General features: G+C 46.5%; 2 protein-coding genes across 9 annotated transcripts in view; one reads left to right on the top strand and one right to left on the bottom strand.

Moving 5' to 3' along the window:
* The window catches only part of HAPSTR1 (HUWE1 associated protein modifying stress responses), an 824,185-nt gene that overhangs the window by 202,607 nt on the left and 607,979 nt on the right, over positions 1–13,599 (bottom strand). The window lies entirely within an intron of this gene.
* MAPK8IP3 (mitogen-activated protein kinase 8 interacting protein 3) overlaps positions 805–13,599 on the top strand; it is a 72,079-nt gene continuing 59,284 nt past the window's right edge. For all 8 annotated transcript variants that reach the window (XM_050713740.1, XM_050713739.1, XM_035548791.2 and 5 more), the window contains exons 1-2: positions 805–1,238; positions 13,477–13,597. In XM_050713740.1, the coding sequence (XP_050569697.1) occupies positions 921–1,238; positions 13,477–13,597 (439 nt within the window). In that variant the 5' untranslated portion in view covers positions 805–920. The remainder of the gene's footprint in view (positions 1,239–13,476; positions 13,598–13,599) is intronic.

Here is a 13,599-nt window from a genome sequence, read left to right as displayed (position 1 = left end):
AAGGACTTGTTAGTGTTAGGTCAGAGGTTGGACTAGGTGATCTTGGAGGTCTCTTCAAACCTAGACAATTCTGTGATTCTGTCGCTGGGGACAACTGAAAAAAGCCTCGTTTCATCCTCTTGACACCCTCCCCTCAGATATTTATATACACTGATGAGGTCTCCCCTCATTTCTTTTCTCCAGGCTAAAAAGGCCCTGATTTTCATGGACACAAGGAAGAAACTTGCGTTTGGAAGTTTTGCATTAATAATTGGGTTGCACAATTAGATTCTAACACTCTTTGGTCTGGAAGATGCCCCCTTCCTCCAGGATTCCTCCTTAATCAGACCTCACACTGAACAGCAGACAGGTCAGGTAACACAGCTTACATCTGTGCTAGATGACGGAGAACCTAAAGTGTAAATCGGGAAGAATCGAGTAGTTTGTGGCCTCCACAGCATTTATTTAGAAGTCTTTCTAGTCTTTGGCTTGTTAACGTGTCCAGGCCTAGGACAACTGCTCGCCCTGAAATCGTTCAGCCCTGGGGCCCAGATCAGGAGAAGCAGACGTGCTTTGGGTGCCAGTGAGGGAAAACCGACGGGACCAGGACAGGGCTGGGTGCACGGCCCGGGGCTGACCCCGCAGCACACTCGACGCCGCCGCGTTTCGCCCGACGCCGTGGCGGCCCGCGCGGCTCACGCCGGGCCCATCGGCAAGCGGAGGGCGCCTCGCTCGCGGGCACCCACCACGCGCCCCCTCCCGCCCCGCGGCTGCGCCGTGCCGCGCGGTGCCGGGCGGCCTCCGCGCCCCGTGACGCGGCGGGGAGGGGCCTCGCGCGCATTGGCGGCCGGCAGCGGCGGAGGAGCGGAGCCCGGCGGCGGCCTCGGCAGCGGCGGAGCGGGGCAGGGCAGGGCGCGGCGCGGCGCTCGCAGGCCGGCAGGATGCTGGAGATCCAGCTGGACGATGGCGGCGTGGGGGGGTACCCGGGCGACGACTACTGCTCGGGCTCGGTGATGTCGGAGCGGGTCTCGGGCCTGGCCAACAGCATCTACCGCGAGTTCGAGCGGCTCATCCACTGCTACGACGAGGAGGTGGTGAAGGAGCTGATGCCGCTGGTGGTGACGGTGCTGGAGAACCTGGACTCGGTGCTGACCGACAACCAGGAGCACGAGGTGGAGCTGGAGCTGCTGCGGGAGGACAACGAGCAGCTCCTCACGCAGTACGAGCGGGAGAAGGCGCTGCGCAAGCAGGCCGAGGAGGTGAGCGCGGCCACCCCCCCCCACCGCCGGGCCTAACGGGCCCGGCCCGGCCCCGCCCCGCGCCGCCGCCTCGCCCCCCCGGCCCCCGCTCGGCCCCGCCGCCGGGCATCCAGCGCCCATCTGGGACCTCCGCCGCGGGGGGCGGCGCTCGAGGGGACGGGCCCGTCACGGCCGGCGGTCTGAGGGGCCCCGGCGGGCCTCCCGTGAGGCGGCGGCCGGCGGGGGAGCGCCGCTCGAGCCGGGCGGGGCCGCGCATCCACGGAGGGGGGAGGCCGGGGCCGTGAGGGGGAGCGGAGCGGAGCGGCCTGCGGTGCCTTCTAGAAGGGCCGGCGGGGGCCGGCCCGGGCGAAGGCGGCCCGCTGCGCCCCGGTGGTGCCGGGCAGCTCCGCCAGCCCGCCCGCGGGGTGCCCCCTTGCCTCGCTCGGGGAGCGTCGGCGAGAAAATGGCCATGGCTCCGCCGCCGGGCTGGCGTCGGCTGCGCGCACAGCCGGGCTCTTTTTCTCCTGCATCACCGTGCGCCTGGAGCCAAGGAGGCAGGGACTGGGGCTGCCGAGCCGCCCGCTCGAAAGGGGGAAGGAGAATGAATCAAAAATAGCTGCAGTTCTGTGAATGTGAAGAACCCACTCTGCAGTACCAACGGCAGCTAGGTGACTTGAAATTTCGTGCTAGGTTGTGGTTTAAAAAAAAATTATTCTTGTTAATTTCTTGACCCGTGCTTGAGCGGATGTGAAGATGGTGGCCTGTCTCTCTTTAGCGGTCTAGTGCAGACAAACATCCCTTTCAATGCCAGCAGTAAGCTATTTGGAGCAAAAATTATATTTAAAGATCAGATTTTTGAAACTTTTTTTTTTTTAAACCAAAACCATACCTTGGAAAAAAATAGTTTTCCGAGTTAGAGTATGCAGTTCCCTGGAGCACAGGTTTACCTTCCGTGAGCACTGTGCTCAGCCGGGCGAGGGGGTTGCAAAGTGGATGGTGGGGAGAACGGCCCCCTCTGATGGAAGGCAACAAATTCTTGGTCTGCAAAGACTCAGGCGTAGACAAAAGAGAGAGAGGAGATGACTTGCACTGTCTCCCCTCGCTACACGTGTGCCTGTCTCTGCTGAAATCAAGAGCATCTTGTTGGCCATAAATGAGGTCTGCCAGCCCTGGGTGTGCTATTTAGCCTGCTGAAATAATAGTAATAGTCTGTGAGATGGGTTAAAGCACTGGTGGTAGAAAAAGTCCATCACCTGCCATATCATTTATGCTTCTCTAAAAAACTAGTTACGAAGTCATCTTTTGCCATCTTTTAAACTACGAGCAAAAAATTTAAGCTTCAGTAGTCATCACTATGAATCATATTCTGATTTGCTGAGAGGTAGTTAATGAAATAGCTTTTGAACTCCGGAACTGTGTAAAACACTGTAGAAGTGTTTTTGTTGCTTAATAATGACTTGCAAGAATCTTGCTAACATAAAGATGAGGGGGACAGTCATGGTCCATTACTAATGCTGAAAGCTAGAACCAGGCAAGTAAAGTTTTACTCCTAATTTTAATTATGTATTAATGGGCTGATATTTTAATTAATAAAATCAATAAACAATCTTTAAAGTTCTTATGAAAGCATGTAAGGATTTAAAAGTGACTGAGTACTCAGGACTTGACTTATTAAATATTCCACAGAGCCAGTATTTTGCAGCCTCTGAGAAACAAAAATATTTGAAAGTGCAATATTTATTGGGTGGGGGGGGATGGGACTTCGTATGGGAAATGGAACAGCCCATTTGGGATGATCTTGCATCTTTGGACTTGGGTAGACTTCTGCTCTCAACTTAATGGATACAGGATGCATTTTCTTCATGTGTACCGAGTCCCTGGAAGAAAATGTAGTGACAACAGTTACAGTCCCTGCAAGGATGCTCAGGAACCAGAGCAGAATACCATTTGCTGAGATTTAAAAAGTATTCTGTCATCCTTATGCACAGTTGAACTGAAGTGGGCAAAAAAGTGTCTGTAAAGAGACTTTTTACCAAAAAAAACCCCAATGAATAGATAATGTACTTCTTATGAGAACAAGTGAGTGTTCTCCTTCTACATTATCCCTGCACGTTCCAGTGCCTAAAGGGGGCTACAGGAGAGCTGCAGAGGGACTCTTTGTCAGGGATCGTAGCAATAGGACAGGGGGTACTGGCTTTAAACTAAAAGAGGGTAGGTTTAGATTAGATATGAGGAAGTAATTCTTCACTCAGAGAGTGGAGAGGCACTGGGACAGGTTGCCCGGAGATGTTGTGGTTGCCCCATCCATGGCATAGTTCAGGGACGGGTTGGATGGGGCTTTGGAACCTGGTCTGGTGGGAGGTGCCCCTGCCCATGGCAGGGGGTTGGAGCTGGGTGATCTTTAAGGTCCCTTCCAACCCAAACCATTTTGTAAGTCTGTGATTTTTTGATTTTTTTTTGCGATGAAGTTTATGTGAGTGGTATTAGGCAGTTACCCCAATAACTCAGGAAGGCGCTAACCACTTTCAGCAATATTTGGGGAAAACAAAAAGGCTCGGTATCTTTTTCTTGTGAAAATCACTTGGCCTTTCTCTAAAAGGCCTTTGAAGGCCCCACCTGCAGAAGAGGCCGGCAGAGCTGGGCTGCCGCTAAGCCACGCGGAGCGTTTAGCATGTGGGGCTGGGCACACACGGGTTCAGCTCCTCTCCACCCTTACAGGGCTCCCATCCAGTCTTGGCAAATGTTGTCTCTTGCCTGGTGTCTGCTCAGGAAGGGGTTGAGTTCCAACAGGGACAAGGAAGGGTCTAGGGGACACCAGCAAAAAAAACACAAGGAAAACAAGTTTTAATGAGTCCATCGTTAATGAGACATTCTGTTTTATGTAAACCTCTTTTCTGTGTGCCCTAAGTACAGGCTTCTGCAGAGATCATCAGTCGTGTGGAGTGTAACTCTTAGATGACTGGGCAAGTGTTAATGCATGTAAAAGCTTTCACAGCCTGTAAGATGTGAAGTGCAGGGTTGGTCATTGTACATTAGCATTGCTTCCCAGAGTGCAGAAGAATGATGAGGATCGCTGTCAGGTGTGGCACTGGTCTGCAGACATCTCATTGCATGAAAACCGCTTCCAGTGTGATTTTACATACTGCAAGGGAAAGGTAGTGGCTGCCCAGGTGAACAAAAAGTGAGTTAGTAGCAAAGCCAATTGATGATTTGCAGCATGAGTTGATCCTTGTTAGATTTTTTTTAAATGAATGTTCATTTGCCATGTACATATGCGTGGTGTAAAAAGAAGTCCCTGGTGCTGCTTAGTAGGTCTGACCCCCTAATAAATGGCTTTTGTAGTTAGTGCTCTGCGCGGGGGCACTCCGGTGCCTGGGAGCATTGGAAAATGGTTAAAGAAACCTTGGTCTCAGTAAATGTGGCTATGATCTGTAAATAACTTTTCCTCTTGTGGTGGCAGGTCTGTTTCTAGGTGTGGTGCGTTGGCGCTGCCTGAGTCAGTCCCTGGGCCTCTGTTCAGCTCCAGGAATGAGGAGACGGGCACTGGTGTGTTTGTTACAGCAGCCTGCCATGCTGCAGCTGACAAAGGCTTCTCTTGCTGTCAGTGCCCAGTCAGACCTGACTGAGACTGTGAAAGTGCTTTGATGGCATCGTTGCTGTGGAACTTGCAGGAGATACGCGAGTGTCACTATCCCGCTTCCGAAGAAAAGCAACCTCCCTGTATTCCGACAGCATGTTGCCATGGCCATCAGTTCCTATTGATGGTTTGCTATTTGCACTGTTGTTTTACAATAAAACCACTTTCGCTTACCAGTATTTTGTATTTATGAAATAGTTGGAGATGTCTTTGGTGTTTTGTTAGAAAATCATTGCTTTGGCGAAAAGTGATCCTTGGAGAGCTGTGTGCTGTGGTTTCCGCAGGTTTCTGCGGGATGTGAGGTATTTAAAGAGCTCTTCAACTGGGTGGCAATATTGCAAGTTCACTAGCTTGTGTCTGCATCTTAAGCAACCGGAAGACTTCTGAAAACTGCCCTCAGCCCCATTTAAGGAATGCTTTAAATATGATCCCTCCCTCTGTGGCTAATTAACAAGGTGGTGAGGTAAGGTGATGAAAGTGAGGCTCTGTGCTCAAACTTCTGGTGTTCTCCACTGTGAATGCTTTCTCCCTTTCTGCCTTGTGTTTTCCGTTTCTGGAACGATGGCAATCTGGGAAGGCACTTCCTATTTCCATACCCTGAAATCGGAACTCACGGATAGCTGGTTACTGGGAGATGCTGCAGCCTGATGGTGACCTCATAGTGTCAAAAGGGGAAAAGCATTCAGGAATAACAGATGTCAGAGAAAGAAAGGCTTTGCGTATCACTTGGATGCTTTTCACTAAATGTAGTTGAAAGCAACTGGCAAGCGTGAAATGCAGACTAACTTCACAACCAGCCATGTTCAAGATCTGTCTTCATATTTTTCAAACTCTGCTCTTCCATTCCCGATGCCTGCGGGCAGTGTCAGATTTTGGTAACAGAACGAGCAGCAGAATCTGGAACGTTCTGTATCTGTATGTATCTATAGCGTTCTTCCAATTTAACTCAAATCCACCTCTATTGTTGTGTTGATTTACAAAAGATGTTGATCCCAAAGAAACTAGTTTCTTTGTTATCTTGAAAAATACCGTAAGATTGTAATGATGGTTTTCTACTGAGCTGGGTAATACTAGATTTCACATTTGTGACACTTACCTCCCCTCTTGTTATATGATTCCAAAAGATATCCATTTAACTGTTCAAAAGTAAAAGGCAATGCAAGTGTGAGCATCTGTCAAGTGATCACCTCTTCTAGGTGAGGCAAACCTTAAATCATTGGGGTATTAATAATCTTTTCTCATATTTGCGTCTTGTCAGGGTTAGGAGCTGAACATGATTCAGAATTTAATACAGTGTTGAAAATTATGATTAAAACAGAACACTGAAGATGATAAAATTAACTCCATATATTTAAAATAAGCAACAACAAAAATTGTTTCTGGAGAACTCTGTCCCAGATTCATACCTAAGCAGGCAAGCATTGGTTGTAAGTTCTCATTTTTCTCCTTTCTTTCTTATGTGGTAAACTCTTCTTACAAGCCATCCGTAGCAATAGCGATACCCTCGTCTCTGATTCGGCCTTCCGTCAGCACGTCCGCTGTGTGCAAGTTGGAAGTCTTTTGATTCTGAACGTACTTTCCTTACAGAAAATTGTGGCAATAAAACCAAGTAGGATTGTAAGCCAAAGATGTGATTTTGTGTTACCTGTCACCTGCTGCAGGACTGTGATTAATGTTAATGCAGATGATAATGGTACAGGGAAGGGATGAAGTATTTATAAGATGAATTAGGGACGTTCACTGGGAAACAAGTAAATGGTGTCTCTGCTTTAGTCAGACATGAGGGTTGAGAGTTGCCTCCTTGTGCTGAAGAACTATTTGCTGTACTTTTAGATTGCTCTTAAACTTCTGCAGGCAGGTCTCCCACCGTGTCAGGCTGAGGAAGGGCAGGAGCAGGAAAGGAAGCAACGACCACTTTTCCATCTCCTGCAGTGTGATTTTAGTATTACGGACGGCAGTCTGCCCTTATTTACTTCCCTGTTTGGGTGTCACTTGATCAGAAATAGCAGCAGACACTTGACAGATTGTGGATCTGGGATGACAGCGTGAACTAAAGCCAGGCTGGCAGCAGCGCAGCATCTTGGTAAATACACAATGTGCTGGTCCTGGGACCTCATCTCCTGGGGGATCCTTCTCGGTGGCAGACCACTTGGCCCTGGTTTTGTGATGCAGAAGAGAGATGTCATTCTGGTGACGAGCCAAGCTTGTCTTAAGTCTGACATACAGGTACCAGAGGATTTAAGAATAAGAGTTTGCCAGCAGAGACATTCAAACGAATATAGTCAAATAGTAACTACAAATGAGATTATTTTATAATCTCTTGGAGGGGTTTTGTTGGGGGTACACAGGAGGGTCTGTTCTTAAGTTTGTGGGTGATTGTTTTATACTGGATGAGCTATGTAAATATCAAGTGGATCAAATGCTGATTAAAAGCTAAGATACAAGATGTATTTTTCCTCTGCCTAACTCTGAAGTATTACTTGTGTAAACACGGAAGTAGCATGCCCTTCCCTCACCTTTTTTGGTCTTTCCCCCATAACGTGTTTTTGTACAGAATGTTTCTTCTATGCAAAAACTATATATATATTTAGCATATTAGAGGTGTTCATAGCTGACAAACGGTTGCTGGAACAGTACTTATTAAAAAACAATTATTCTAATACTTTCTAATGTATTATGTGAATTCTACACTGATTAGATGAAATGCATTTGGAGACTCTTCAGTTTACAAGTTTGATTAATCTTAAGAAGATTGTCAGAACAGTGACAAGCAATAGCACCTGACCATGAGGTACATATTTCTGAATCAGTTTTTTTGAGGAATCAGGCTTTCAAAATGCAATGCCTGTTAGTCTTTGCCCTGCGGGAAACTTACTTGATTCTCAGTAATCTTTGAGGGGAAAAAAAATACTATATCCAAACATAGATCCTCCATATAAACATAGATCCTTCATCCTCTTTCTGTCACTTAAGCTTATGACATTTATCAATGTTCATAAATAGCAGCATGTTATTAAAATTACTTTTCAAGTAAAATTATTCTGAGCAAGCAATATGAGCTGTTACTTCTTTTAAAGATCAATTTGAGGGCTTTAAACCAGGGTTGCTGAGAGAGGGGAACCCCAATACATCCCGCTCCTCCCAGTTTGATGCTGGTGTCAGTGATAGATGCCCAACACCTGGAAGAGTCTCAAGGGTCAGCAGGAGAGCACCTGAAGAGCAGGACAAAGGAATTTCAGCCACTCCAGCCAGTAAGTCAGCTTCATAGTAAGTTTGCAGACAGCACCGAGTTGGGGGAAGTGTCAATCTGCCAGAGTGTAGGAAGGCCCTGCAGAGGGACCTGGACAGGATGGGTTGATGGGCAGAGGCCAATGGGATGAGGTTCAACAAGGCCAAGTGTTGGGTCCTGCACTTTGGCCACAACAACCCTATGCAGCCTGGGGGGAGAGCGACTGGAAAGCTGTGCAGAGGAAAAGAATCTGGGGGTGCTGATTGATGCTTGCCTGAACATGAGCCAGCAGCATGCCCAGGTGGCCAAGAAGGCCGACGGCATCCTGGCTTGTATCAGGAATAGTGCAGCCAGCAGGACCACGGAGGTGATCGTCCCCCTGTACTCTGCTCTGGTGAGGCCGCACCTCGAGTACTGTGTTCAGTTCTGGGCCCCTCACTAGAAGAGGGACATCGAGGCCCTGGAGCATGTCCAGAGAAGGGCAACAAAACTGGTGAAGGGCCTGGAACACAAGTCCTGTGAGGAGCGGCTGAGGGAACTGGGGGTGTTTGGTCTGGAGAGGAGGAGGCTCAGGGGAGACCTTATTGCTCTCTACAACTACCTGAAAGGAAGGTGTGGGGAGCTGGGGGTCGGCCTCTTCTCGCAGATAACTAGTGATAGGACTGGAGGGAATGGCCTCAAGTTGTGCCAGGGGATGTTTAGGTTAGAAATGAGGAGACATCTCTGCTCAGAAAGAGCAGTCAGGCATTGGAACAGGTTGCCCAGGGAAGTGGTGGAGTCACCATCCCTGGGGGTGTTCAAGGAAGTGTTGGACGTGGTGCTTAGGGACATGGTTTAGTGGGTGGCATTGGTAGTAGGGTGATGGTTGGACCAAATCTAAGACCATGTAAGGAACCTGAAGGTGCACAGGTCCATGGGACCTGATGAGATGCATCCGAGGGTCCTGAGGGAACAGGCAGATGAAGTTGCTAAGCCATTATCGATCATATTTGAGAAGTTGTGTCAGTCTGGTGAAGTTCCCACTGACTGGAAGAGGGGAAACCTAACCCCCGTATTTAAAAGGGAAGAAAGGAAGAACTGGGGAACTACAGGCCAGTCAGTGTCACCTGTGTGCCTGGCAAGATCATGGAGCAGATCGTCCTGGAAACTGTGCGGAGGCCCATGGCAAATAAGGAGGTGACTGGTGGCAGTCAGCATGGCTGCACTAAGGGCAAACAGTGCCTTGGCAGATCTGGTAGCCCAGTGCGATGGGATTAGAGCATTGTTGGCTAGGGGAAGAGCAGCTGGCGTCATCTGCCTGGACTTGTGCAAAGCACTTGACACCGTCCTGCATGATATCCTTGTCTGAAAATTGGAGAGAGATGGATGTGATGGACGGACCGCTCGGTGGGTAAGGAGTTGGCTGGGTGGTCGCACTCAGAGTTGCGGTCAAGGGCTTCAATGTCCAGGTGGAGACCAGTGACGAGTGGTGTTCCTCAGGGGTCAGTACTGGGACCGGCGCTGTTGAACGTCTTTGTCGGTGACATGGAGAGTGAAATTGAGTACACCCTTGGCAAGTTTGCCGATGACACCAAGCTGTGTGGTGGGATCGGACACGCTGGAGGGAAGGGTGCCATCCAGAGGGACCAGGACAGGCCTGAGAAGACTTAATCTTTCAGTTTCTCTGAACTAAGCCCAAACAGCAGTAACAAATCCAGGAATCCTTTTAAAGATGCCCTGCATAGTGGGAATAAAATTGGTCTTGTACCTTCTTTTGCTTCCTAATTTACTACCCAGAGATACATGATTATTTTCCTTAAAGTCGGTTCTTTTTTATTGCCACTAGAAACATGATTCCTGCCTGGCCAGGGTGGCGTAATCCTGGATGGAGAGTTAGGAAAAGGTGGGCGTCTCGAGCCAAAAGAGCTGAGCAAGAGTGAAAGCTGAGGAAGTGAGATGTGATGTGGATTTAGAAACTGGTCGTAATTAAAAGTTTGTCAACAGAGCTTTAGCATGGAGCAGTTCCAGCAAATTCGTGAGAGGAGATGGAGGAAAATAGATTTTTTTGTATAGCTTAGACCAGTCCTCCAAGCCCAGTTAAACTTCTTCTTTAGGTCTGTGCTCAGTGTAACTGTCTTGGTTAGATTTTTTTTTTTCACTCAGTGTGAAATGATATAGTTATTCTGGAAAGAGTTTCAAGAAAAAATCTGCCCTTCTCAAAATCTCCAAAGCAGATTGCTGGATATTTGTTAATGACTAAGTGGTTTCAATGTTGAGTTGACATTTCAAAGAGAAAATGCTTTTACTTAAAAACCTAAAACCTTGTACAGTCTTAAAATTTAATGAAAAAGTCAATGCATAGCCTCTGAGATATCCAGTAACTCTTTTAAGAATATAGAGAGGAAAAAAAGGTATTGACATTTCTGGTATTTCTAGAAAATACTGCATCAAAAAAGCCATGGGGAAAATAAAATGTGTTGTAATACATCTGGGCAGAATGGAAAAGAAAGTTAAAAGCGCCTTTAAGGATTAAAAGCACTGCAGAACAGTGAGTGCAGGAAAAATAAGACATGACCAAAATGTTTTTGTATGTTTCTATAAATACAGGTTGTAGGAATAAAAACTGACTCATTGTTCAGATGAAGTTACTGAAGGGTTTTAAAAGTCAGCAGGAATAATAAATGATGGGACCTCTCAGTCACCTGAAGAGAGAGGATCCAATTCACCAGCATCGTGATGTCTCCGGTATGGCTGCTAATTCCGGTAAAAGGAACGGAAAAATGTGCACGTGGCTTATCCCGAGAATAGTCAATGGGTGTATTGTTTTGTGTGCTGGCTTTTAACAAACCCCGGAGTAAGAATATTTCCCTATATTTTAATTGCATTAATTTCCTTGGGAATCTTATTAAAAAATGATTTTCAACCAGATTGTCTCTCTCCTGGAATCCAGTGAGGTTTTACTCTTTAAAATTATGTTTGCCACGTCCTCTTCTGCTGCAGTCTTCAAAGCGACGGGCTGTGGGCTCTTCTGATAGTCCATGGGACTGCTCTGCGCCGTAGAGAGTCACCGTTTGTAGAGGGCAGTACTTGCCCTGTGCAGGGTACAGAGGAGGGTGAAAGCAATCTTACCTTCCTAGTATTCGTTGTTTTAAACAGAGATTTCAGCAGGTCAATGTATGTGTGTTGTGATATGTTAGAACCCAATCTAAGGGGCATTTTGCAAGCAGACCAAAAATAGGAGCTGTAGGGCTGGCAGCAGAGCACACTTCGGAGCTGTTTGCCCTTCATAATCCTGAGTTATCTCTCCCAAGGCCTGCTCTTTTTCAAGAAAACATCTTAAATGTAGATTAGAGATATCTCCCCTTTATTTTTTGTTTGCTCGCTGTGGGGCTGCTCCAGTGGTCTCTGCGGTTTTTCTAAATGGAAGACATGAAGTAAGAAAAAAGACACCCCGTGGCGTGGTATGATTATGTGCACATGTAGTCTTTGAGAGGAGAACTGGTGCCGTGGTTTTACCTTCCATGGATGTTGCTGTTTAGGAATAATGTAATGAGGCACGGTAGAGATGAAAGAGAAGTTTTGGATCCTTGAGGTCAGGAAAGGATTTCTTCTAAAGCTGGTGAGATAGCTTCAGTGACCTTCCTTGTAAGTGTGGTGGTCCTGTGTTTTACATGTGGTTTGCTGTGGAGAGGATGTGCGTGGGTAACAGAACAAACATCTGAGCTGTATGGATCTTTCCACGTGCTTGTAGTGGGTAATGCTATTAGAACTAATTGGGTTTCCTACTCTAGTAATCTGGATGGTAATTTATTGCAGCAGTACGCGTGTTAGTTGGCTGTACAGAACAATTCATGTGCCCACATAGAGCGTGAAAATTAGGCTTGCTTAAATATACTTAGAGATTTGAAGTGACATTTGCTTTTCAGGGGCCCTGTTTAGCTTAAATGTTTCATGAAAGCAGCTGCGACTACAGCTCTAATCTAGAGTCCCATATAGTATCAGTCCACTATAGTGGAGCTAAAGGGAATATTTTGTGTGTTTTACTTTTCTAGCGTTTTTTTCTCTGCTCTACATTGGTAGCATCTGATATAGAGAATAACTAGAGTCCCTGGTCAACAGTAACATTTTACAGAAATCTGAGCTTGATACTAGATACTATTTTGTTGTGATTTCATAACAAGGTTAGTATGTGTGTAAAAATCTTTCCTTCAGCTCTTACTGCTTTGCAGTAAGTAACCTATGTTGCTGTGTGTGCTGTTGACACTTCGTTGTTGCTAATGAGAGTTATCAGAGATGATCCCTTCCCTGCCTTCTTTGCCAAGAGGGTAAGCCAAGCCTTTTCTTTCTAAATATAAATTCATCGAATTCTGCTGCGAGAATCTTTTCCTCCGCTTGCTGGTCATGTTTGGTCGGCTCCCACGTATCAGAGCCTTTCTCCAGTTCATTGCTGGGGTATTTCACGATCACTGGGCACTGAGGTTACTCTGAGCTCCTTATCTGTGCCTGGTTCCCCAACAAGGCCAGCACGGAAGAGGAGGAGTTGGGGAAGAGAGATCAGAAGTTCTGGGGTTAGTGTTAGTTCTGTTAGTTAGTCTGGCTGGGGGAAGGCTCCCTAGGATTTTCTTCCTGCAAGTTCTCATCAGGCTAGGAAGCTTTGCTTCCCAACATCTACTTCTTCCTTTCTGCACTGATTCAGGCTGTAACACAATTTATGAAATTGTCAAAAGTGAGACTTTTCAGAATTTCTCAGTGACTCAAGAGTTATAGAATCACCTCAGTCAACATTACTCTAGTTTATACAATTTTAACTGTTAGTTTTCTTCTCTCTATATTATTTATTTACTTTTTCTAATCTCTGGTTGAGGCTCTGGTAAGTGGATTGCAAAGGGGATTATGAAGTCTGACAGCTGTGGATAGGTTTTCCACAAGACTTGCAGATTTTCTGCAAAACTTACACACAGCATGAATTACAGTCAAAGCTTTCTAAAACTGCAAAAATAGACGAATCGCTCTGAAGAAGGTTTCTGACATATGTAGTTATTAATATATGACCATAGACATAGAATTTGTCTTCTCTGATATAAAATAAACAGGCATCAAAATTAAGCCTGGCATGAGAAAGAAAAATGTTACTGAAGATGACAGAATTGCACTGGTTTACTGGTTTATGTTGGACCATAGTTTATATGTTAATTATACACAGAATGCATCTTTTACTTTCTCTTGTAAGATACTTTCTTCAGCTTGATTAAATGCTATTGTACTACTTCCAGTACATAGAAATTCTTATCTCCTCTTTTAAAATTTATGCTTTTTTTTTAATGAGGGAAGAGAGAAGGGGAAAAGCATTAAAGAGCAAATAAATTTTATGTTTATTTCTCATCCTTACCTCCTTCTGTTTTTTCCCAATACAGAAGTTTATAGAGTTTGAAGATGCACTGGAGCAGGAGAAGAAAGAACTACAAATCCAAGTGGAACACCTTGAATTTCAGACTCGACAGTTGGAGCTGAAGACCAAAAACTATGCAGATCAGAGT

This window comes from Cygnus atratus, chromosome 15, assembly GCF_013377495.2.
Source record: "Cygnus atratus isolate AKBS03 ecotype Queensland, Australia chromosome 15, CAtr_DNAZoo_HiC_assembly, whole genome shotgun sequence".
Lineage (NCBI taxonomy): Eukaryota > Metazoa > Chordata > Aves > Anseriformes > Anatidae > Cygnus > Cygnus atratus.
This window is presented reverse-complemented; position numbering and strand designations above follow the sequence as displayed.